We start from the raw sequence: 22,739 nt of genomic DNA, 5'->3' as shown, positions 1-22,739 counted from the left end.
AGTCTCAGTTGAGAACGTATCTTTACCAAATACCATGTTTACTTGGCATTTTATCATTGTCAAACATGTGTATGAAGATACACCTGAATATATACGACCACCGTATGCCCAATGTTAAGGTATTGGAGTTACAATCATCTTAGCTTCTGAGGGATACTGAAAGTATTATCACCCCCCGGCTTTCAAACTTCATCAGGCCTCGTCAACTTCTTTTGACACGACTCACATTGTCTTTGAACAATTATTAATGCTTCCAATTGAGCTTACTCTTTCAAACAACTTGACAATTCTTTTTCAAGCATATATATTTACACATGCTTACATTGATTCTTTTTATCACAAGTCAAGTCAATTCATACATAAACTATATATTCCAAAGCAGTTAGCTAATCGGTGTCCAAATTCAAAATCTTAAGTGAACCCAGATGACAAGTTCATAAAATGAAAGTACCATTACCAATATGGTAATCTATTGCCACTGTTTTATATATTCCATGTTTAATCAACTCAATTCATAACTGCCATCTTATCAGTCAGGGTGGCCTCTTGCCAATTCCCATAACTCAGTGTAGAAATTCAGTTTGGCCTGTTTTTACATTTTTCCCCCTTTTTGTTATCAAAAAAGTATTATCTTGCATGAAGAAAGACACAAATCAGCGTTAGAAATTGGCACTAGTCCCATAGCCCTTACCAAACTGCCCAATAGTTAAGGTATCCTAAGGACTAGTAGAAATTGGCCCATTTTAAGGTTTTGCTATATGTTATCATTATAAGGACTAGTGGACAAAAACTGTTAGTTTCTAACCCTGCAAATAGTAATATACATTCATTATGTTTGTATTAATGTACTTTTGAAATTTTTTTACAGTAATCTTGACTAAATTGTTTGATAGGCATTACTTAGGAGATGACGGATGACAAGATAGACACAATTTTTTTATGGATAATAAATTCTTTAAACTGGGAAAAGCGACGTTTCGGTATAGATCCTTATACCGTTGTCAAGCAAGACTGACAACTATGTCCCCCATTCAGTCTTGCTTGACAACGGTATGAGGCTCTGTACCGAAACGTCGCTTTTCCGAGTATTATCCATAAAATATTGTGTCTATCTAGTAATCTTGACTAGGGAAAATGTTAAAAAAAAATGATGCAAAACAGTAGGGTAATTTCAATTGGTAACTGCAAACTTAATGTGATGAATTTTGTAATAAAACTTATATCATTAGAATCGCAAATGTTTGAGGGACACTATAACGAGATTTTTTTCGATTATTTTCGCCAACTTCCATGCGTAACGCGGTGGCGAAAAATATCAAAAGCAGGAAAAATGTGTTGGAATTGGTGGTGCTTATTTCTTCTCTTAGGGATATGGGCGTCACTTTATTTAATATTATTTCATCATGATCAGCATGATCAGATGTCATCAGTTTGTTAAAGTTATAGAATACCAATCACGGTTCATTGCAACTGTTTTTGTAGAAAAATATGTCCCTCTGTTGTGTCAACACACTCTCCTCATGAAACAATAACATTACTACACAAGTAAGCATCTCGTCAGAACAATGTACAAAATGTAACCGACACAGATGATACTTGATATTATATTATAATAAGTTGGAAACCGTGGTTAATATTTCCACAGTTCTTAAACATCGGTGTCATAACACACATAATTGAATAACTGCATAGACATAAAACATTCTGTACTGTAAATGTTTCTTGCAAACATGCCAACTACATTGAAGGCCTACTTCCTGTCCTCACCTTGCTAACAAGCCCAATTTGAAAGTATTTGGATACCTAATGAGGAATAAATATTGCCTTACTCGCTTAGATTACCAATTGTTCTAAAGGATCATAAGTAAATTACAAGTCGTTGCCATTGCAAACATAACATTGCCACGATAACTGAAATGTATAGATTCTAAAACATCAATATTTAACGGTAACCAGCCAAAGAATAGCCGCTGTCTGTTGACTTCAAAACAAAAACAAATGGACACCTTGACATGTCATCGCGTTATTCCTGCCAAAGCAGAATTAATCTGTCACAACCTTTGAGAACAACTGCATAATGCAACAGTGATTTATAATAACATCTGAAAACTAACTCACTGGCGCTTGTGTGGTTGGGGCGACAAACGTTGATACTTGCAGTTGTAAACGGATTCAACCGATGTTGTCTGCTTACCCCCGACAAACTCTCTCGGCTCACTGCCCTCGCGGTACTTGTCAAATCCTTCGGGGCTGGAATTTGATTTAGATATCTCCAAGAGTGTTTTCCGATTATATCTGCTCATTGGGCAATATCTGACATGCGGAAATTATCCGCTTAGCACAAAATACATCATAGTGCGGTAGTGCACCATATAATAATATTCTCCAAAACCTAACAACTCAGCTGGTCGGCACATTATACTACTTGTTGTACGACGAATTACAGTTTCAGTTTGTTGTTTTGGGTGTCGGTTGGATCAGCAAATAATCACATTCCTTTCTCATATCCAAAATATGTATTGAGGGAATTGTCTCAATTTCAGTGTTATCAAGGTGTATTTATAGAAATATACACACGAGAACATAGAGAGAAGTAACTGTTATTTGTTTTCGTGTTGACCTATAATCATGTGCAAATTATATGCACCCAATCCTGGATCTGCGTATGCCCAAACAGTAATCTAAACAGCACTAAGTTAAAAAAAATTTATTTTTGTGTGTGTGTGTGTGTGTGTTTATTTTCGTACACATATTCATGATTTTTGTATACACATCGACATATTCATGATTTTCGTATACACATCAACATATTCATTATTTTCGTACACACAGCATATTCATGATGTTCGTATGCACATCGACATATTCATGATTTTCGTATACACATCGACATATTCATGATTTTCGTATACACATCGACATATTTATGATTTGTGTATACACATCGACATATTTATGATTTTTGTATACACATCGACATATTCATGATTTTCGTATACACATCAGCATATTCATGATTTTCGTATACACATCGGCATCATTATGATTTTCGTATAGATACCAACATATTCATGATGTTCGTATACACATCCACATATTCATGATGTTCGTATACACATCCACATATTCATGATGTACATATGTACAGAGGACTGTTGAACATTAAGAATTGGAAGTCAGGGGACCCTTGTCATAAATCTATACTGAAAAATATATATTTTTCCGGACTCACCAACTTGACAGAAAAACACCTGAGGACACCTTCATTTTTAACCCTTCACGATCTGGGTTAGAATTGGTATTTCGCAACCTATGCTTGTCAAAAGAGGCGACTAACGGGATCGGGAGTCAGTCTCGCTGGCTTGGCTGATGCATGTCCTCGTAACCAAACTGATGCTCATAATGTTAATCACTGGGTTGTCTGGTCCAGTCTCGATTATTTACAGATCGCTGTCACATAGCTGGAATATTGCTGAGTTCGGCGTAAAAAAAACAAAAACATAACACTGCGTTATATAGTTTGTTCATCCCCACATCATCCACAAAGCTGCGTATGTGCGTAAAATACGCAAATTTAAGCACAACAACCCTGCCTGCGTAAGAAACGCATGAAAATGTTCAAATTCAAACGGTATAATCAAGGCTCTGTGTTATTACCCAATGTATCAATGTCAACGTGTGCGCATGTCTTTCTTGACATATCGTTATTTACTGGTCGCATGAACTCAACTGCAGTTAATACAACATAAAACAGGCGCTACAACTCGCTTATTGTTGATATGCCATGTACATATGTCGTTGTGAGTTAATGCGACGTGCGGTTAAACAATTGGGGCAGCACACAAACAAATATATATTATAGAAGTCACCTATCGAATTATTAAAGAAATATGTCTACTTCACTTGTGTAAATATACCTAAAAGACAAGACATAATGGAGTTAAATTCTATTGAATGCCCAAAGAAAACTTTCAATGAATATTAACATGCGAGTAAACATGCTCAGGCTACAACATGTAGCTGGCGCACTGCTCAACATCATAATAATATCCCTCTACCAGTTACTGTTTCAAGACTTCTTATTTCAAAGAAAGCTTCAGTTTGCGATGTTGAGGAATGCTTCTGTGGCGTTCTTCCAGACCCTGGAGAATAAATGGGGCTGGGGGGATTTGATTTGATATCGAAATTAAATATTTTTTCAGCTACACAACAATATGTGTTTTTTTGTCCAAAACTATGAGCCTGAATGTTTTTTTAAAAGAAAAACACCTTGCAACAATGTAATTTTTATGGAAGGCAATTTCGGGGACAATTTATTCCGTTCTATTTTTTTTTCTGGGAAAAAATGTCAGTCTATTATTGCTTATACGCACAATGTTATACACAGCTAATTACATTCATAATCAGCATCGTTAGTAGAGTAATCAGTTCTTTATCAGTGAATAAATAAATCAGTTATCGCGTCTTTACGATGTCCTCACTGCGGTATGACATTTGATAAAATATACAGATAAATAAATGTAATATTCTTCCCAAAATATTTCACTGCGGGGCCTCAAGTGTAAAGATGTGTTGACTGGTTATATATTAAAAAAAATTACCTACTAATACGCATTTCTTAACCACAGCCACGCCCAATACGTATTTCTTAACGACAGTCACGCCCAATACGTATTTCTTAACGACAGTCACGCCCAATACGCATTTTTTAACGACAGTTACGCCCAATACGTATTTCTTAACGACAGCCACGCCCAATACGTATTTCTTAACCACAGTCACGCCCAATACGCATTTCTAAACTTCTATCACGTATAACATGCATTTAGTAACTCTATACGTTAGTCAACGTGTAAAATATAATTCACTTAGGCAATATAAGTAATTTATGCCAAAATAGTTCAGTTATTTTACAAACTCACAGATAGAGTTGTCAGATTGACTCAACATTCTTACGAAGTTCAAAAGGGCTAAAAAACATGACACTAGACTAATCATGATAGGATTAGAAGCCCATTTTTTGTTGTTTGTTTCTATCATTGTAAGTAACTGTGGGATGGCATTAAATATCACAATCTCATGCATTTGAAAGACGTTTCGCCTTCATATTTGGGTGTAACTGTTTTTTTATGTGTACACACGTAATACATGTACAAAGGTATACAATGTTTATAGTTTATTTTTTAAAACTATAACTGATTCCTGGAGTGGTATGCTGTGAAAGTAGTGGCTGCAGTTGGGAAGGAGTAGCACCGGCGTCCATGACGTACAACATGTTTGAATTATGTTAATAGTTCGCGAAACAATTTGCCTTTGTTAGTCGTTATTATTTTTTATGAAGACATATCAACAAATGTGTAGCTGGAATATTGCTGAGTGGGTCGTTTAACAACTAACAAACGCATGCCAGTCTCACGCCTTATATTTCCAATCACCATCACCATCACCATCACCATCACCATCAGTCAATACGCCAATATTCATATAAGCTGCATGGGACCGCAGAAATTAACGGATTTTCGGCATTTTTCACATTTTGTAACAAAGACAATGACTATAACACAGAACTTCACTTTCTTTAACTGTTAACTAATCAGCATGTATCTAGGGTGCGCTAATTAGAAAAAGGAAGAAGACGAACATTTTCGTTTGACAGCGATGCTCATGCTTATCTCGTACAGATTTTACGATGGTTCGTGTATTATTTTTAAAAATATATTATTTTTTTCGCATTCAGAAATAAAAACTATGTCAAAGGGATTTATATATACAAATTAGATAAAGAAAGGTCCCCTTAGAAATATTAACGATATATTCCAATGTGTGCAAAAACTTTATCAAATGGCGTTACTGGTGAAGACAACTGAACGCTAACGACTAATAATCTGTTTGTGGGAAACTAGTATAATTCGAAGCCAATCGAAACTGTATTTAGTTGCGCATTAAAATATTAAGTATAATTTCAAAGTGTTGTTTTATTTCTGTTACATTGTGGCCTATATTGTTAAAGTTGTGACGGAATTACAGGTAAATCTAAATTGAAAACAAATATTATCGATTGGAGATAGCTCTGTATGTATTTTACCCATGATTCCGTGAGAAATTCTTCAACACAAGATGGCGTTCCAGGGGGATATTTCGGATGAGGAAATGGTATTTGTGAACATATGCAGCTTGTGAAGCTTTGTTTTCTTGGGAATATAGTTAGTTGAATTGCAGGAAGTGTTACCATACAAATTTTGTCTGTTTGAGTATATTTCTTTATTTGACATCAGGAAACGTTATGAAGTTTGTGATGTTACTAATGTAAACAAAAAGTGAAATGCAACTTGTGTAAACCTTATGTCTGTCTGTTTTCATACGTCAGCGGTGTCTGCACATTTAGTGAGTTTGTTGGAGACAAATAGCATAGGATGGGTATGGGGACAAATAGCATAGGACGGGTATGGGGACATTTTCATGACTTTATCAACTTTTGGTAGGACATTCTTTGACATCACTACACAATTTTACGAAAATCTTTATCCCATTTTGGATGATAGTCAATATCCTGGAAAATAAATATTTCTGAGTGATAAATTAGACAATTTTGAAGTTATAATTATAGATACATCTTGCATATATCATTTTTGAACTTGTGTTATCGCTGTACGGCCTCAAGAACCTGTTTGATTTGAAAGTTCATCTGGCACAAAAGTGCCCTGCGGGTCCTTATGTTAATGTAGATCTACACTACCATGGAGATAATTGTCTCAAGTCGAGTTATGCTTATCATGCTTATTGTAACAGCCTTTTTCTGGGATTGCTTTTTCATAAAGAACACAACTTGCAACTTGACCTGAAACATTTACATTACATGCATGATATTATAGAAATCTTAGATGCATTGGACGCCTCCGTTGTCGACTGGTAGAGCGTCTGCCCGGAGAGAGGAAGGTCCGGGATTCGATCCCAAACCGCGTCATACAAAAAGACGTTAAAAGATGGCACTTGTTGTTACCCTGTCTGGCGCTCGGCCTTAAGTGGCTAAAACAAGGACTGGTCGGCTCGGAGTCAGTATACTGTGTCTGAGAGGGGTATTCATGTTAAACTGTGACATGGTATCTAGAATATAGCTGAGTGCGGCGTTAAACAACAAACCAACCAACCTTTAATCCATATTATCATATTCCAGGACCGTGAGGCTAAGATTCATCAAAACCAGCCATATGACGAGTCCCTGGATGTTCCGGATGCTGAGGAGATCGCCAGCACATACTCCCCGACCCCAAGGATTCCCAACCCTGCAGGTACAGTGGGAACACAGCTCTCTGGGGACATCATGTCATTGTCACTATCAGCTTACACCAACCATGGTCACAATAACCTTTACCAGGGATTAAGAAATAATACAATAGTTTCACAAACTGTCAAAATCTACTTATCCAGAGCTGATTATTCAAACTTTTATGAGCATAATATGTTTCAGTTTGTACATTTCACTGTCATCTCTCTGTGGGATTTGACCGCCTCTGTTGTCTAGTTGTAGAGCATCTGGTCTGGGGTTCGAACCTGGCCATGTCATACCAAAAGACGTTAAAAGATGGTACTTGTTGTTAACCTGTCTAGCGCTCGGCATTAAGGGGCTAAAACAAGGACTGGTCGGCTCGGAGTCGGTGTACTGTGTCTGAGAGGGGTATTCATGTTTAACTGCAGCATGGTATCTCAGTGAGCTAGCACTATAAATCGGCATCAGTCCGGACTAGTACAAGCAGCCACACACTCATACATGTGCAGGCACGTCGCTATATAAGTGCAATAATCTTGAATTCAACGTTAAACCCCATTTCTCCTCACCTCTGGGGGATTTGGACTTGAAGAACCAGTATCTTTTCTTATTCCAACATGTCCAAGTCAGAAAGATGTTAACAGCAACCTCGTCCTGTGTTTGTCCTACACCTTTGTTATCCTGGATTCATCAGTTAAACAAGGTGGATTGGGTGGTCCAGATGAGGCAGAGGATGTATACTACGTGGATGAGCGACGTCTTTGGAGAATTTATGTCACCTGTTTCCTTGTGTCCCCAAAGTACTGTGGGGGGACACAGGTGGCCCAGTCGTCTAAGGCGCCGCGATTCGCTGTGCAGAGTTGCGTCCCTTGGGCACGCCAGAAACCTATGATTGTGCGTTCGAATACCGGTTCGCCCCAATTATGTTTCTAGGTTTGTCAGCACCATACCCGTGCTTGTGGGTTTCACCGAAGTGGAAAACGTCTGAGACCTGCATCACTTCGGGCTTTCCTCCCACATTAAGCTGACACACAGTGATATAACTGGAATACTGTTAAAAGCGGCATTAAACCCAACTCACTCACTCACTCAAAGTACTGAGTGACTTTAGTACTTGTGTGACAATAGAGCCAGCAATAGTTGTTTTGTGCATGTGGGCCCATGCTAGCTGTATGACCTTGTTCATACCAACATGAGGGGCGGTCGGGTAGCCTAGTGGTTAAAGCGTTCACGCCGAAGACCCCGGTTCGATTCCCGACATGGGTACAATGTGTGAAGCCCATTTCTGGTTTCCCCCGCTGTGATATTGCTGGAATATTGCTAAAAGCAGCATAAAACCATACTGACTCACTCACTCATACCAACATGAGCAGCTCAGTGAAGACACATTCAATCACTGGTATGTCTGGTCCAAACCAAGACAGTTCCTACTGGGCATCCGATATGCATGCCAAAAACTTAAGGTTTGTGTAAAAATCAATAGAGATGAGAAATGGCCAGTTTCTAAAGTAAGAATCATATTCAGTGTCACTGTGTGTGACCTGGAAAATAGTGCAGTTGGGTTGGTGCTCATGCTATCAACCATTTGTTTGCCTGGTCCAGACCTGCTTTATAATTCTTTGTAGATCACTGTAATATTGCTGACTTGGGTTTTTTAACTAAAACCATTCACTGAAACATCACTTTGATTGCCTATTCAAAGCCAGCACTAGTCTTGTTTATATAATATATATCAAACCCAATCAGTTTGGAATAGGAAATAGTTATCAAGCTGTGTAGATGAAATGATAACTTATACTTCGAATAGTTAGTTATAATAGTTTTATGTAATTTTGTTTCCCTGTTCAGCTCGATCTAAACAAGCTCTGGGTCTCTCTGCTCCCAAATCTAATTTACAGAAGCCAGGTAACCATGGTAACATTGTATATTTTGCATCTATCTGTCAGTGCATGGTACTCACATCTCTGTCTGAGTTCACTGCTCATGTGATCTGTCTGCTCTAGTTGTCCAACTGTTCACCTTGATGTTGTTATCACGTAGACCTGTAGGCAACACTATCACATAGACACATCTATAGGCAACACTATCACATAGACACATCTGTAGGCAACACTATCACATAAACACATCTGTAGGCAACACTATCACACAGACTCACCTGTAGGCAACACTATCACATAGACCTGTAGGCAACACTATCACATAGACACACCTGTAGGCAACACTATCACACAGACACATCTGTAGGCAACACTATCACATAGACTCACCTGTAGGCAACACTATCACACACACATCTGTAGGCAACACTATCACATAGACCTGTAGGCAACACTATCACACACACATCTGTAGGCAACACTATCACACACACATCTGTAGGCAACACTATCACATAGACACATCTGTAGGCAACACTATCACATAGACACACCTGTAGGCAACACTATCACATAGACTCACCTGTAGGCAACACTATCACATAGACACATCTGTAGGCAACACTATCACATAGACACACCTGTAGGCAACACTATCACATAGACTCACCTGTAGGCAACACTATCACATAGACACATCTGTAGGCAACACTATCACACAGACACACCTGTAGGCAACACTATCACATAGACTCACCTGTAGGCAACACTATCACATAGACACATCTGTAGGCAACACTATCACACAGACACATCTGTAGGCACCACTATCACATAGACTCACCTGTAGGCAACACTGTCACACAGACTCACCTGTAGGCAACACTGTCACACAGACACACCTGTAGGCAACACTATCACACACACATCTGTAGGCAACACTATCACACAGACACATCTGTAGGCAACACTATCACATAGACCTGTAGGCAACACTATCACACACACATCTGTAGGCAATACTATCACACACACATCTGTAGGCAACACTATCACATAGACACATCTGTAGGCAACACTATCACATAGACACACCTGTAGGCAACACTATCACACACACATCTGTAGGCAACACTATCACACAGACTCACCTGTAGGCAACACTTTCACATAGACACACCTGTAGGCAACACTGTCACACAGACTCACCTGTAGGCAACACTATCACACAGACACATCTGTAGGCAACACTATCACACTGACACATCTGTAGGCAACACTATCACATAGACTTACCTGTAGGCAACACTATCATATAGACACACCTGCGGGCAACACTATCACACAGACCTGTAGACAATACTATCACATAGACACTCCAGTAGACAAGACTATCACATAGACCTGTAGGCAACACTATCACATAAACACATCTGTAGGCAACACTATCACATAAACACACCTGTAGGCAACACTATCACATAGACACATCTGTAGGCAACACTATCACACAGACATATCTGTAGGCAACACTATCACATAGACACATCTGTAGGCAACACTATCACACAGACCTGTAGACAATACTATCACATAGACACATCTACAGGCAACACTATCACATAGACACTCCTGTAGGCAACACTATCACGTAGACACACGTAGGCACCCCAGTACATAACACTGTAACACAAACTAGTCCCTTCTAACATAATGTTTAAAGTACTGGTGTAGCCTTTGCGTTTAGTGTTAACTGACCAGTAGTATATTACTTGGACATGGCATTTTAGACACTAAGCAATCAGGGCAAGAAGTTGTCCCTACAGCTCTGTGCCAAATACTTCTACTTCTATTTGTGCAAGTGTCTTTAGCTTCATGTTTCATAAACTTTAGTCTCAATGTACTGATGGAAACAAATAAGGAATAAGAGGCAACAGACATGATAGGAATGTTTCAGATTGCAGCTAACGTCAAAAGTTCAACACCAGTGAGTTCCCTTGACGACAATAACAGGGAGAAGCAGATTCCTCTAAACATGTTACAACATTACAGAAAACATACCTTGAAAGGCAAAATTCATATGGTTTTTGGGGGGCAGTCGGGTAGCCTAGTGGTTAAAGCGTTCGCTCGTCACGCCGAAGACCCGGGTTCGATTCCCGACATGGGTACAATGTGTGAAGCCCATTTCTGGTGTCCCCCGCCGTGATATTGCTGGAATATTGCTAAAAGCGGCGTAAAACCATATTCACTCACTCACTCATATGGTTTTTGGGGTGGTGGGGTAGCCTCGAGGGTAAAGTTCAATTTCCCAGATGGGTACAATGTGTGAAGACCATTTCTGGTGTCCCCCGCCGTGATATTGCTAGAATATTGCTAAAAGCGGCGTAAAACCATAGTCACTCACTCTCTAATTTTAAAGTTACACAAACATGGTGACCACAAGGACATGAAGCCATGTCAGAGTTCCTGGCGCCCAACACTGAATTGTTGTATTCAGTTCAAATTCTTCATGTCCCCACACTATGTCACTGACAGTAATGAAGGTATTCTGTGTGTCCACTACATGCTGAATAATCTGTGGATTACTTTAAGTATTGGTGCTTTTCCCTCGGTCCTCTTATCGCATTTTCATTATTGATTTCCATCAGTATCTAGTGAATGATGTAGTTTTACTCGTGTCACCATCATCAATATCTCCAGGGCTGGCATCTAGGTTAACTTACACTAATCTGGTGGCTCTTGCAATTGCAAATTATCCGCCCTTGTATTTCATCAACACTTTACCGACCAATCAAGCGTTGACCAATCTCATTAAAACCAGATCTTACTTTCCCGCTATCGCTAAACAAAGATCTAAGGGCATCCCATTACAGGTCACGTCAGAACGACCTTTCATCCAACCAATCAGAGCGGCGCTTACCAGATCATGAAAGTGACAGTCGGAATGTGTTTTCTAATCATGCAACCACGAAATATTTAACACGGGGTATTCCAAACGACAGTTACAGGTTTTTATGATTATATCCATACAATCTAGGCCATCTATAAGCCATTCCAGAATGTTCTTCCTATCAGTTTTAATTTTTTTAATCGAGAATACGTTAAATGTTTCGAATCGTATTCGCCAGTTTGAAACTAGTGTCGTAAAGCTCGAGAAAGCTGCCTTCTGATTAGCTAATGTCAATTTCTTGTCAGTCATTTCATTGGTCGGTCAAAATTCGCGAAAGGTCGTTCTGCCGTGACCCGTAATGGGATGTCCTCAGATCTTTGTTTAGCGATAGCGAGAACTAAGATCTGATTTTAATGAGATTGAACGTTGACAGAGGGGAAAGGTAAGGGAGGTAACTCCTATTACCATGATTACCCAGAAACCAAAGCCACCACCAGTTGTAAAGGACATGAAGACATCCTTTCTGGGTTTTGAGGGCTTTCTTTTGTCTGAGAGGGGGTACATGTGTGGGGTGTGGGGAGATTGGGAGTCTAGTGACGTTTCACTGTAGACAGGTACATGAAGTGTCTGAGAGGGGGTACATGTGTGGGGTGTGGGGATATGGGGAGTCTAGTGACGTTTCACTGTAGACAGGTACTTGAAGTGTCTGAGAGGGGGTACATGTGTGGGGTGTGGGGATATGGGGAGTCTAGTGACGTTTCACTGTAGACAGGTACATGAAGTGTCTGAGAGGGGGTACATGTGTGGGGATATGGGGAGTCTAGTGACGTTTCACTGTAGACAGGTACATGAAGTGTCTGAGAGGGGGTACATGCGTGGGGTGTGGGGAAATGGGGAGTCTAGTGACGTTTCACTGTAGACAGGTACATGAAGTGTCTGAGAGGGGGTACATGCGTGGGGTGTGGGGAGATGGGGAGTCTAGTGACGTTTCACTGTAGACAGGTACATGAAGTGTCTGAGAGGGGGTACATGCGTTGGGTGTGGGGAGATGGGGAGTCTAGTGACGTTTCACTGTAGACAGGTACATGAAGTGTCTGAGAGGGGGTACATGTGTGGGGTGTGGGGAGTCTAGTGTTGTTTCACTGTAGACAGGTACATGAAGTGTCTGAGAGGGGGTACATGCGTGGGGAGATGGGGAGTCTAGTGTTGTTTCACTGTAGACAGGTACATGAAGTGTCTGAGAGGGGGTACATGTGTGGGGTGTGGGGAGATGGGGAGTCTAGTGGCGTTTCACTGTAGACAGGTACATGAAGTGTCTGAGAGGGGGTACATGTGTGGGGAGATGGGGAGTCTAGTGTTGTTTCACTGTAGACAGGTACTTGAAGTGTCTGAGAGGGGGTACATGCGTTGGGTGTGGGGAGATGGGGAGTCTAGTGACGTTTCACTGTAGACAGGTACATGAAGTGTCTGAGAGGGGGTACATGCGTTGGGTGTGGGGAGATGGGGAGTCTAGTGACGTTTCACTGTAGACAGGTACTTGAAGTGTCTGAGAGGGGGTACATGCATGGGATGTGGGGAGATGGGAAGTCTAGTGACGTTTCACTGTAGACAGGTACTTGAAGTGTCTGAGAGGGGGTACATGCGTGGGGTGTGGGGAGATGGGGAGTCTAGTGACGTTTCACTGTAGACAGGTACTTGAAGTGTCTGAGAGGGGGTACATGTGTGGGGTGTGGGGAGATGGGGAGTCTAGTGACGTTTCACTATAGACAGGTACAGGCTGTGGTCACACGAGATAGGACTTTCATCTCTTTTATTCCTTTTTTTGCACAATTTTGCCTTTCTAGAAGTTTTTGGAAGAATTCAAACTGTACTTTAAAAATGTTTTTATGTTTGGTGGAGGATGTTTTTCAGTTAAATATTTTAGATGTATATTAGGACCCATGAAGATTCCGGGGTAGAATAGGTCATCAGCACCCCATGCTTGTCATAAAAGGCGACTATGCTTGTCGTAAGAGGCAACTAATGGGATCGGGTGCTCAGGCTCGCTGACTTGGTTGATGCGTGTCCATGTATCCCAATGGCGTGGATTGATGCTCATGATGTCAATCACTGGATTGTCTGGTCTGGACTCGATTATTTACAGACCGCCGTCATACAGCTGGAATATTGCTAAGTTCGGCGTTTAACAACAAGGAGGCAACTTCATGACACTCGACACAGTCATCAGAGATCTGAGATTTTACTTTTTGGAACTTGTTTATGCATCTGTGTTTCAATTTTGATAAATTTATAGTACTATATCGCAACCTGGTTTTGTCTTGTGCAACCAGCTTTTCGTGTCATTATGTCAGTTGGCCTAGTCGTCTAAGGCGCCTAGATTTGCTGTGCAGAGTTGCATCCCTTGGGCACGCCAGAAACCTATGATTGTGGGTTCGCCCCGATTATGTTTCTAGGTTTTTAGCACCATACCTGTGCTTGTGGGTTTCGCCAAAGTGGTAAACGTCTGATACCTGCGTCACTTTGGGCTTTCCTCCCACATTAAGCTGACACGCCGTGATATAACTGGAATACTGTTAGAAGCGGCGTTAAACCCACTACTCTATAGTTTTTAAAAAATGTTTTAATGCATATTTGTACGCAAGCAACTCAAAATTAATTGGGAAATGGAGATATTTTATCTGGAGCTCTGAGAGAGAAAAGCATGATAAGAGCAGTAGGAAGTCACTATTTTTAATTTTGCTTGAGAAAGTTTGACTTTTCTTTTTAGCTATTTCATCAACTGGTGTGGTAATCAGGAGAACATGCCACATGAAGATATGTTAAACCTGATGATGAATATCATCATAATACATTCTCAACACCACTATCATTAAAGTCATCGATCCCAATTGCGTGGATCGGTGCTCATGATGTCAATCACTGGATTGTCTGGTCCTGACTTGATTATTTACAGACCGCCGTCATATAGCTGGAATATTGCTGAGTGCGGCATTAAACAACCAAGCAAGCAACCAACCACTATCATTAAATTGTGCACAGCTGAAAATACAATTTCGTTTTCTTCTGAAATGCAATACAGATTGCAAATATTTCTGTAGTCTTTGACAAATAGAAGATGAATAATTGCTTTGTAAGTTATTTGTGCTACACAGTAGTTGTAGATCTGACCTCACAGTGTTGTAACATGATGACCCTCTGCTTGGTCACAACACTGCAGGAATTGACATGCAACAACTATGTTTCTACTTCTAGACAGGGGACACAGCCGAGGAGATTCCCCTCCCACCTCTAACTTGTCTGAGGACGATGATGATGATGATGATGATGAGGATGATTTTAACGAGCCTGGCAACCATCCAGGTGGTCTTCTGACCGGTGGACCTCCCAAAGTAAGTACTTGTCAAAACACGGACAGGAGGGGAGCAGAGTAGGGAGGGTTTGACGTGACCCTTTGGTTGTTGTTTGTAAACATGGGCAAGATTTATGTTGTGTTTGACATAACATGGTAAGCCTATTTCTGTTGTCTTCAGTTGAGACCAAGAGATTTAGAGTGAGTTTCACGTGAGTCATCATCTTCCGTTGTATTTAGTCAGGATAAATTTTATGTTTGACATTTCTTTTCTGTCTTGTTTTTGTTAAGACAGAGACCTACATTGCGTCTACTTGACTCACCTGATGCTTTTGTTGAAACAGAGACTTGCGTTGAGTCTACTTGATTCATCTGTTGCTTTGTTAAAACAAAGACTTAGGTTGAGTCTACCTGATTCATCTGATGCCTTTGTTAAGAGAGAGACTTACGTTGAGTGTACTTGATTCATCTGATGCCTTTGTTAAGAGAGAGACTTACGTTGAGTGTACTTGATTGATCTGATGCCTTTGTTGAGAGAGAGACTTACGTTGAGTGTACTTGATTCATCTGATGCCTTTGTTAAGAGAGAGACTTACGTTGAGTGTACTTGATTCAACTGTTGCCTTTGTTGAGAGAGAGACTTACGTTGAGTGTACTTGATTCATCTGATGCCTTTGTTAAGAGAGAGACTTACGTTGAGTGTACTTGATTCATCTGTTGCCTTTGTTGAGAGAGAGACTTACGTTGAGTCTACCTGATTCATCTGTTGCCTTTGTTGAGAGAGAGACTTACATTGAGTCTACCTGATTCAACTGTTGCCTTTGTTAAGAGAGAGACTTACGTTGAGTGTACTTGATTCATCTGTTGCCTTTGTTAAGAGAGAGACTTACGTTGAGTGTACTTGATTCAACTGTTGCCTTTGTTGAGAGAGAGACTTTCATTGAATCTACTTGACACATCTTGTTGCCTTTGTTAAGAGAGAGACGTAAGTTTAGTCTCCTTTATTAGAGAGAGACTTACTTTGAGTCTACTTTATTTGAGAGAGACTTACATTGAGTCTACTTTATCAAACACAGCCCAAGCCGCTGAATGGTCGACCTCCTCCTCCTCAACAGTTCGGGGGGCCAGGAGGTGGACAACAGAAACAGTTCAACTCTGAGGAGGACGATGATGATGATGACGAGGATGAAGAAGGATCATCTGGGGAGGACGATGAAGAAGAGGGCCATCCTCCAGTTGAGGGGTGAGTTCTGCAGCATGTTATTGTGTATCACATGGACAGTCGGGGATTACAGCTGGTCATTAATCCGTGAGCCTCGGAAAAAGTTTGAGAAATATAGTCATTTTGTTCCTTTCTAAATTATAGTAAGCGAGTAGATGTTAGATTCTCAAGTACAGATAAACCCAGTTCAGTGTTCGATGTTATGCAGGAAAGTCTAGGGGTCCTTGTCATGACCATAACGTTCAGAGTTAGTGTCGACCCTGGATTCAAATACTACAGCCGCAGATCCCAAGGACCAAGGACACAGGACCCCATTCAACTTCAAACACTGCTGTTAGTCCAGAAGCAACACCTGCTAGACATATTCTGTTGGTACGGTGAGGTGAAATGGGGTTTAACGTAGCGTCCAAGATTATTGCACTTATATAGCGACGTGCATGTACATGTGTGTGTGTGGCTGCTTGTACTAGTCCGGACTGATGCCGATTTATAGTGCTAGCTCACTGAGATACCATGCCGCAGTTTAACATGAATACCCCACTCAGACACAGTATACTGACTCCGAGCCGACCAGTCCTTGTTTTAGCCCCGTAATGCCGAGCGCCAGACAGGGTAACAACAAGTACCATCTTTTAACGTCTTTTGGTATGATGCGGCCGGGGATTGAACCCCGGACCTTCCGCTCTCTCGGCGGACGCTCTACCACTAGACCACAGAGGCGGTCTCTGTTGGTACGGCCTACAAAGATAACATGATTCTCTATCCATGATTCCATATTCTAGAGGGGCGGTCAGGTAGCCTAGTGGTTAAAGCGTTGCTTGTCATGCCAAAGACCCAGGTTTCCCGACATGGGTACAATGAGTGAAGCCCATTTCTGGTGTCCACCGCCGTGATATTGCTGGAATATTGCTAAAAGTGGTATAAAACGATACTCACTCACTCACCATATTCTAGAAATTTGTTAATCCAGACATTTTCTCTGGGAACACTACCATCTGAATAAACAGGGTTTTATTTAGAATGAATGTTCCTGTCAACATTCAATATGCGAGACATTTTGAAGAAAATTATCCATGATAAACGATACCTTATTCGACGTAATACAAAAATGTTTGTATAGGACAAGATATATTTTTCCAGAATTTAATTGCCCATAATTAAGGGTGCATATAACACACGAGTGCATATTATACACGAATAAATAAGTCTTGTGTACATTGATTAATCGGAAGGGGTGCTAATTGGGATTGTTCACTAGCCAATATATTAACAAATATCGCCGTGGGCGCTTATTAGAGCGGGGGGCTTGTTACGTCAAATCTGTTAATTCATATTCTCGCAGCATCGGTTGACTGCCTCCGTGATCCAGTGGATTAATCGTCTGCCACGAGAGAGAGGAAAGTTGGAGGTTTGTCCCTCGACATGTCATACCAAAAGACGTTAAAAGATGGTACTTGTTGTTACCCTGCCTGGTGCTCAGCTTAAAGGGGCTTAAACAAGGACTGGTCGGCTCGGTGTCGGTATACTGTGTCTGAGTGGGGTATCCATGTTAAACTATGGCATTTCAGTGGGCTAGCACTATAAAACAGGCATTAGTCCGGACAAGTACAAGCAGACACACGCATCCACATGCATTCACATCTCTGTATAAGTGCAATAACCTTTGACATGACATTAAACCCCATGTCACCATGTCACGTCAGAATCAGATTGCAAGGTGATCTGGTCAGAAGGAAAACATCCCCAACTCTCCTTTGGTACAGAGCAGAATAGGTTCCTTAGTACCGACACCTGTCCCTTCAGACCCGTGAAGATCCCGGGAGAGAATAGGTTCCTTAGTACCGACACCTGGCCCTTCAGACCCGTGAAGATCCGGGGAGAGAATAGGTTCCTTAGTACCGACACCTGTCCCTTCAGACCCGTGAAGATCCGGGGAGAGAATAGGTTCCTTAGTACCGACACCTGGCCCTTCAGACCCGTGAAGATCCGGGGAGAGAATAGGTTTCTAAGTACCGACACCTGGCCCTTCAGACCCGTGAAGATCCGGGGAGAGAATAGGTTCCTTAGTACCGACACTTGGCCCTTCAGACCCGTGAAGATCCGGGGAGAGAATAGGTTCCTTAGTACCGACACCTGGCCCTTCAGACCCGTGAAGATCCGGGGAGAGAATAGGTTCCTTAGTACCGACACCTGGCCCTTCAGACCCGTGAAGATCCGGGGAGAGAATAGGTTCCTTAGTACCGACACTTGGCCCTTCAGACCCGTGAAGATCCGGGGAGAGAATAGGTTCCTTAGTACCGACACCTGGCCCTTCAGACCCGTGAAAATCCGGGGAGAGAATAGGTTCCTTAGTACCGACACCTGGCCCTTCAGACCCGTGAAGACCAGGGTAGAGAATAGGTTCCTTAGTACCGACACCTGGCCCTTCAGACCCGTGAAGACCAGGGTAGAGAATAGGTTCCTTAGTACCGACACCTGGCCCTTCAGACCCGTGAAGACCAGGGTAGAGAATAGGTCTTCAACAACCCATGCTTGCCGTAAAAGGTGACTGTGCTTGTTGTAAGAGGCGACTAACGGGATCGGGTGGTTGATGCATGTCATCGATCCCAATTGCGTGGATCGATGCTTATGATGTCAATCACTGGATTGTCTGGTCCAGACTCGATTATTTACAGACCGCTGTCATATAGCTGGAATATTGCTGAGTGCACGTTAAAACAAACAAACAAACAAACCTGGCCTTTCAGGTTTACAGGCAACAAATCAGTTGAACAATTGAAGCCCTCAGTGTTATGCTGAAACATATAATAGTGCTTGTTTGTCATACTGGATGGCACATGTCGATGTGTGGTCCTGTGTATAGCGCACATGTCACAAACAAGGTGAAGTAACGCAACATTGGTTGCGGAGAGGAGTTGGATGGGTGACCGGCAGCTTGACTCCTGAGAGTTTCTAGGGCTTCACACTGATACACTGGCCCGTGAAGACGCTGGGGTAGAGAATAGGTCTTCAGCAACCCATGCTTGCCGTAAAAGGCGACTCTGCTTGTCGTAAAAGGCGACTAACAGGAACGGGTAGTCAGGCTCGCTGACTTGGTTGATGCATGTCATCGATCCCAATTGCGTGGATCGAGGCTCATGATATTAATCACTGGATTTTCTGGTCCAGACTCGATTATTTACAGACCACCGTCATTTAGCTGGAATATTGCTGAGTGCGGCGTTAAACAACCAACCAACCAACCAACCAACACTGATACACTTGTTTGAAAAATGATTCTGTTTACCCAGCAATGAATGGGTACCCGGGCGAGATGGTAATATGCCTGTTGACCTTCTACCACCTCAAAGGCAGCTTTGGTTGGTATGTTCCTCAGGGAGCTGAGAATGAACATCAGTTACACACTGATCCATTGACTGGGGTTATAATAAGCTGTGCTTCAGCATGTTGTGTGGAAATACTCTGAAATATAGCACAGTACGATTAGCCTTATTTATGTTATGTTGCAGAGCATATGACCCCAACGACTACGAGAGTCTGGTGGTGAACCCTGAGATCAAGGAGCTGTTCCAGTACATCACCCGGTGAGGCTACAGCAGGTCACAGGATTAAACTGATGTCAGCCATTGTCAGCAACAGGGGTCCGGAAAATTTAAAATCCCAATCGGACATTTGCATTTAGGCCACGCCCCCTTAAAATAGCGTATTTTAGTACGACTTTTCACACACATTACAAGTTTACGTATTCATAATATGATGAATTATGAATTGTTTCAATTTAAATTGTTTAATTCACCGGACAATTAATAACAAATAATATCATTTTAATGATAATATCAGATTTACATGGAAAACATACGTTTGTTTCTGTTATAGTAACGATCTGTTAACGTAGTGAACAGTCTAATTAATATTCATGAGTTATATTCATGAGTCTGCTCAAGTGTACGCGTTGTAACATTTGGATCGAGACTATTATCCCATATTTGGTTATCACGTGACCTCACGGGAAAAGTGTTTTTTTAAACTAAAGATTTTTTTAAAAACAAGACAGATAATTTAATCACAAATACTAAAATATCGTTGATAGCAATAGTTATTTGAATACTTATTTCATCTGTACTTAATATTGACCATAAAAAAATTGGATATCGATCGTCCGAGAAAGCAAAATGGCGGTCAATCAAGATATCATATAGGACTAGCTACTGAAAAAAATAAAATCTGCAAATCCTCATTGTATGTCAACCAAGTGAAAGTCGTTAGCCACGACTTACAAAATGATCGTCCAGACTTTGAGGGTTTGGCAGATCCGCTTGACTGATCTGCATCGGTCGACTGGCTGTCGTCACGCTTTCGCTTCTTGTCTGAGGTTAAGTATCGTAGCATTGTGAGGATAATGAGGTACATAGATGATGCAAGGTATTAATGTACAGTTGTAAACACCTTTCACTCAAATTAACAAGATGTTCTCAGTAATTAATCCTCGATTAATCAGTGTCAACTCAGTTTATTGCCTATTACAGTGATTGACCGATTGGACTATCATGTAGGTACGATGTATTTACAGCAATCAAAACAAACAAAGCTTGTCAGTGTAGTTAATCTTCATTGTGTTGCAACTGCAGACAGAAACTGCTCAGTCCTAACTGTTGATCATGTCCGGTCAAAATTTAAGAATGTCCGGACAATACTTTTTAAAATGTCTGGTAAGCAATATTTTAAAACGGACATTTGAGATTCCCAATCGGACATGTCCGGCGCATATGACGGTTTCCGGACCCCTGGTCAGCAATGTAGCATTGGTCAACAATCTCATTAAAATCAGATCTTAGTTCTCGCTACCGCTAAACAAAGATCTGAGGACATCCCATTACGGGTCACGTCAGAACGACTTTTCATCCAACCAATCAGACCATCGCTTACCAGATCATGAAAGTGACAGTTAGAATGTGTTTTCTAATCATGCAACCTCGAAATATTTAACAGAGGGTATTCCGAACGACAGTTACGGGTTTTATGATAATATCCATACAATCTAGGCCATCTATAAGCCATTCCAGAATGTTGTTTTGGTCAGTTTTATCTTTTGTAATCGAGAATGCCTCAAAATATGATTCGAAGCGTAGTCGTCAGTTTGAAACTAGTGCCGTAAAGCTCGAGAAAGCTGCCAACTGATTGGCTAATGTTGATTTCTTGTCAGTCATTTCATTGGTCGGTCAATGTTCGCGAAAGGTCGTTCTGATGTGACCCGTAATGGGATGTCCTCAGATCTTTGTTTAGCGGTAGCGAGAACCTCCAGTTAATGGAAGACCAAGAGCTTCTGCAAATGATAATGCCCTGAAAAATAGCATTACCCTTATATTAATTGATGTACTGCTATGAGTGGCAGTGAAATGAGTCTATGAATGTTGTGTTTGCTAGCTACACTCCGCAGTCGATCGAGTTGGACCACAAACTGAGGCCCTTCATCCCCGACTTCATCCCTGCTGTGGGAGACATTGATGCATTTATCAAGGTCAGCTATGAGTCTTTATAGCCATACAATTTGGATACACACATGACAAGGAATATTATGGATAACAACTTTTTTAATGGCCATTCTTTGCTTTATTTGCTATGAAATAGTGCATGGGCGGATACAGAGGGGGGGTGCGGGGGTGCGCACCCCCCTTTTTATTTCGAAAAAAATCTTTATTTCTGTATAAATTACCACCAAAGACAATAAATAGATCTTAATTGTGCACCCCCCCTTTTAAAAAAAGTTGTATCCGCCCATGTAGTGTGTATATATATCAAGATGCTATTGTTACGTGATTTCCAAATAGAAACACAGAACTTACTTATGAAATCAGTATGATCAATGAATAATCGACAAATTATACTGAAGCACACAGTTTTAGGCTGTTGGTACAATCATAAAGGGCAATATAATTTGTCCCATACATGGCAGAAGCATCTCGAAACAGACGACAGCCAAACAGCTGGTGAGTATATATACCGGTATATCTTTGCTAAGAAGAGAGAACGCCATGGGGATTCCTGATTCCCTCACTCACCGTAGACAAGATGAGCGTTTTAGATAGTTATGGAATACTGGTGTTAACTTGGCTTGTCTAGTGTCTGGTTAG

The 22,739-nt window shown here is 41.1% G+C and overlaps 2 protein-coding genes across 5 annotated transcripts in view; one reads left to right on the top strand and one right to left on the bottom strand.

Moving 5' to 3' along the window:
- LOC124116551 (protein Aster-B-like) overlaps positions 1–2,400 on the bottom strand; it is a 95,415-nt gene extending 93,015 nt beyond the window's left edge. For 2 of the 3 annotated variants that reach the window (XM_048393934.1, XM_048393935.1), the window contains exon 1: positions 2,119–2,400. In XM_048393934.1, coding sequence (XP_048249891.1) covers positions 2,119–2,303 — 185 coding nt within the window. In that variant the 5' untranslated portion in view covers positions 2,304–2,400. The remainder of the gene's footprint in view (positions 1–2,118) is intronic. The other variant, XM_048393937.1, reaches the window with a different exon arrangement.
- Positions 2,401–6,086: 3,686 nt separating this feature from the next.
- The window catches only part of LOC124116544 (intraflagellar transport protein 46 homolog), a 31,848-nt gene continuing 15,195 nt past the window's right edge, over positions 6,087–22,739 (top strand). Inside the window, exons 1-7 of one of the 2 annotated variants that reach the window (XM_048393932.1) lie at positions 6,087–6,153; positions 7,175–7,289; positions 9,116–9,172; positions 15,290–15,426; positions 16,463–16,629; positions 20,118–20,192; positions 22,033–22,126. In XM_048393932.1, the coding sequence (XP_048249889.1) occupies positions 6,118–6,153; positions 7,175–7,289; positions 9,116–9,172; positions 15,290–15,426; positions 16,463–16,629; positions 20,118–20,192; positions 22,033–22,126 (681 nt within the window). In that variant the 5' untranslated portion in view covers positions 6,087–6,117. The remainder of the gene's footprint in view (positions 6,154–7,174; positions 7,290–9,115; positions 9,173–15,289; positions 15,427–16,462; positions 16,630–20,117; positions 20,193–22,032; positions 22,127–22,739) is intronic. The other variant, XM_048393933.1, reaches the window with a different exon arrangement.

This window comes from Haliotis rufescens, unplaced genomic scaffold (genome assembly GCF_023055435.1).
Source record: "Haliotis rufescens isolate VD_foot unplaced genomic scaffold, xgHalRufe1.0.p SCAF_122, whole genome shotgun sequence".
Classification (NCBI taxonomy): Eukaryota; Metazoa; Mollusca; class Gastropoda; order Lepetellida; family Haliotidae; genus Haliotis; species Haliotis rufescens.
Note: the sequence above shows the minus strand (reverse complement) of the source record. Positions and strands in the feature narration are given on the sequence as shown.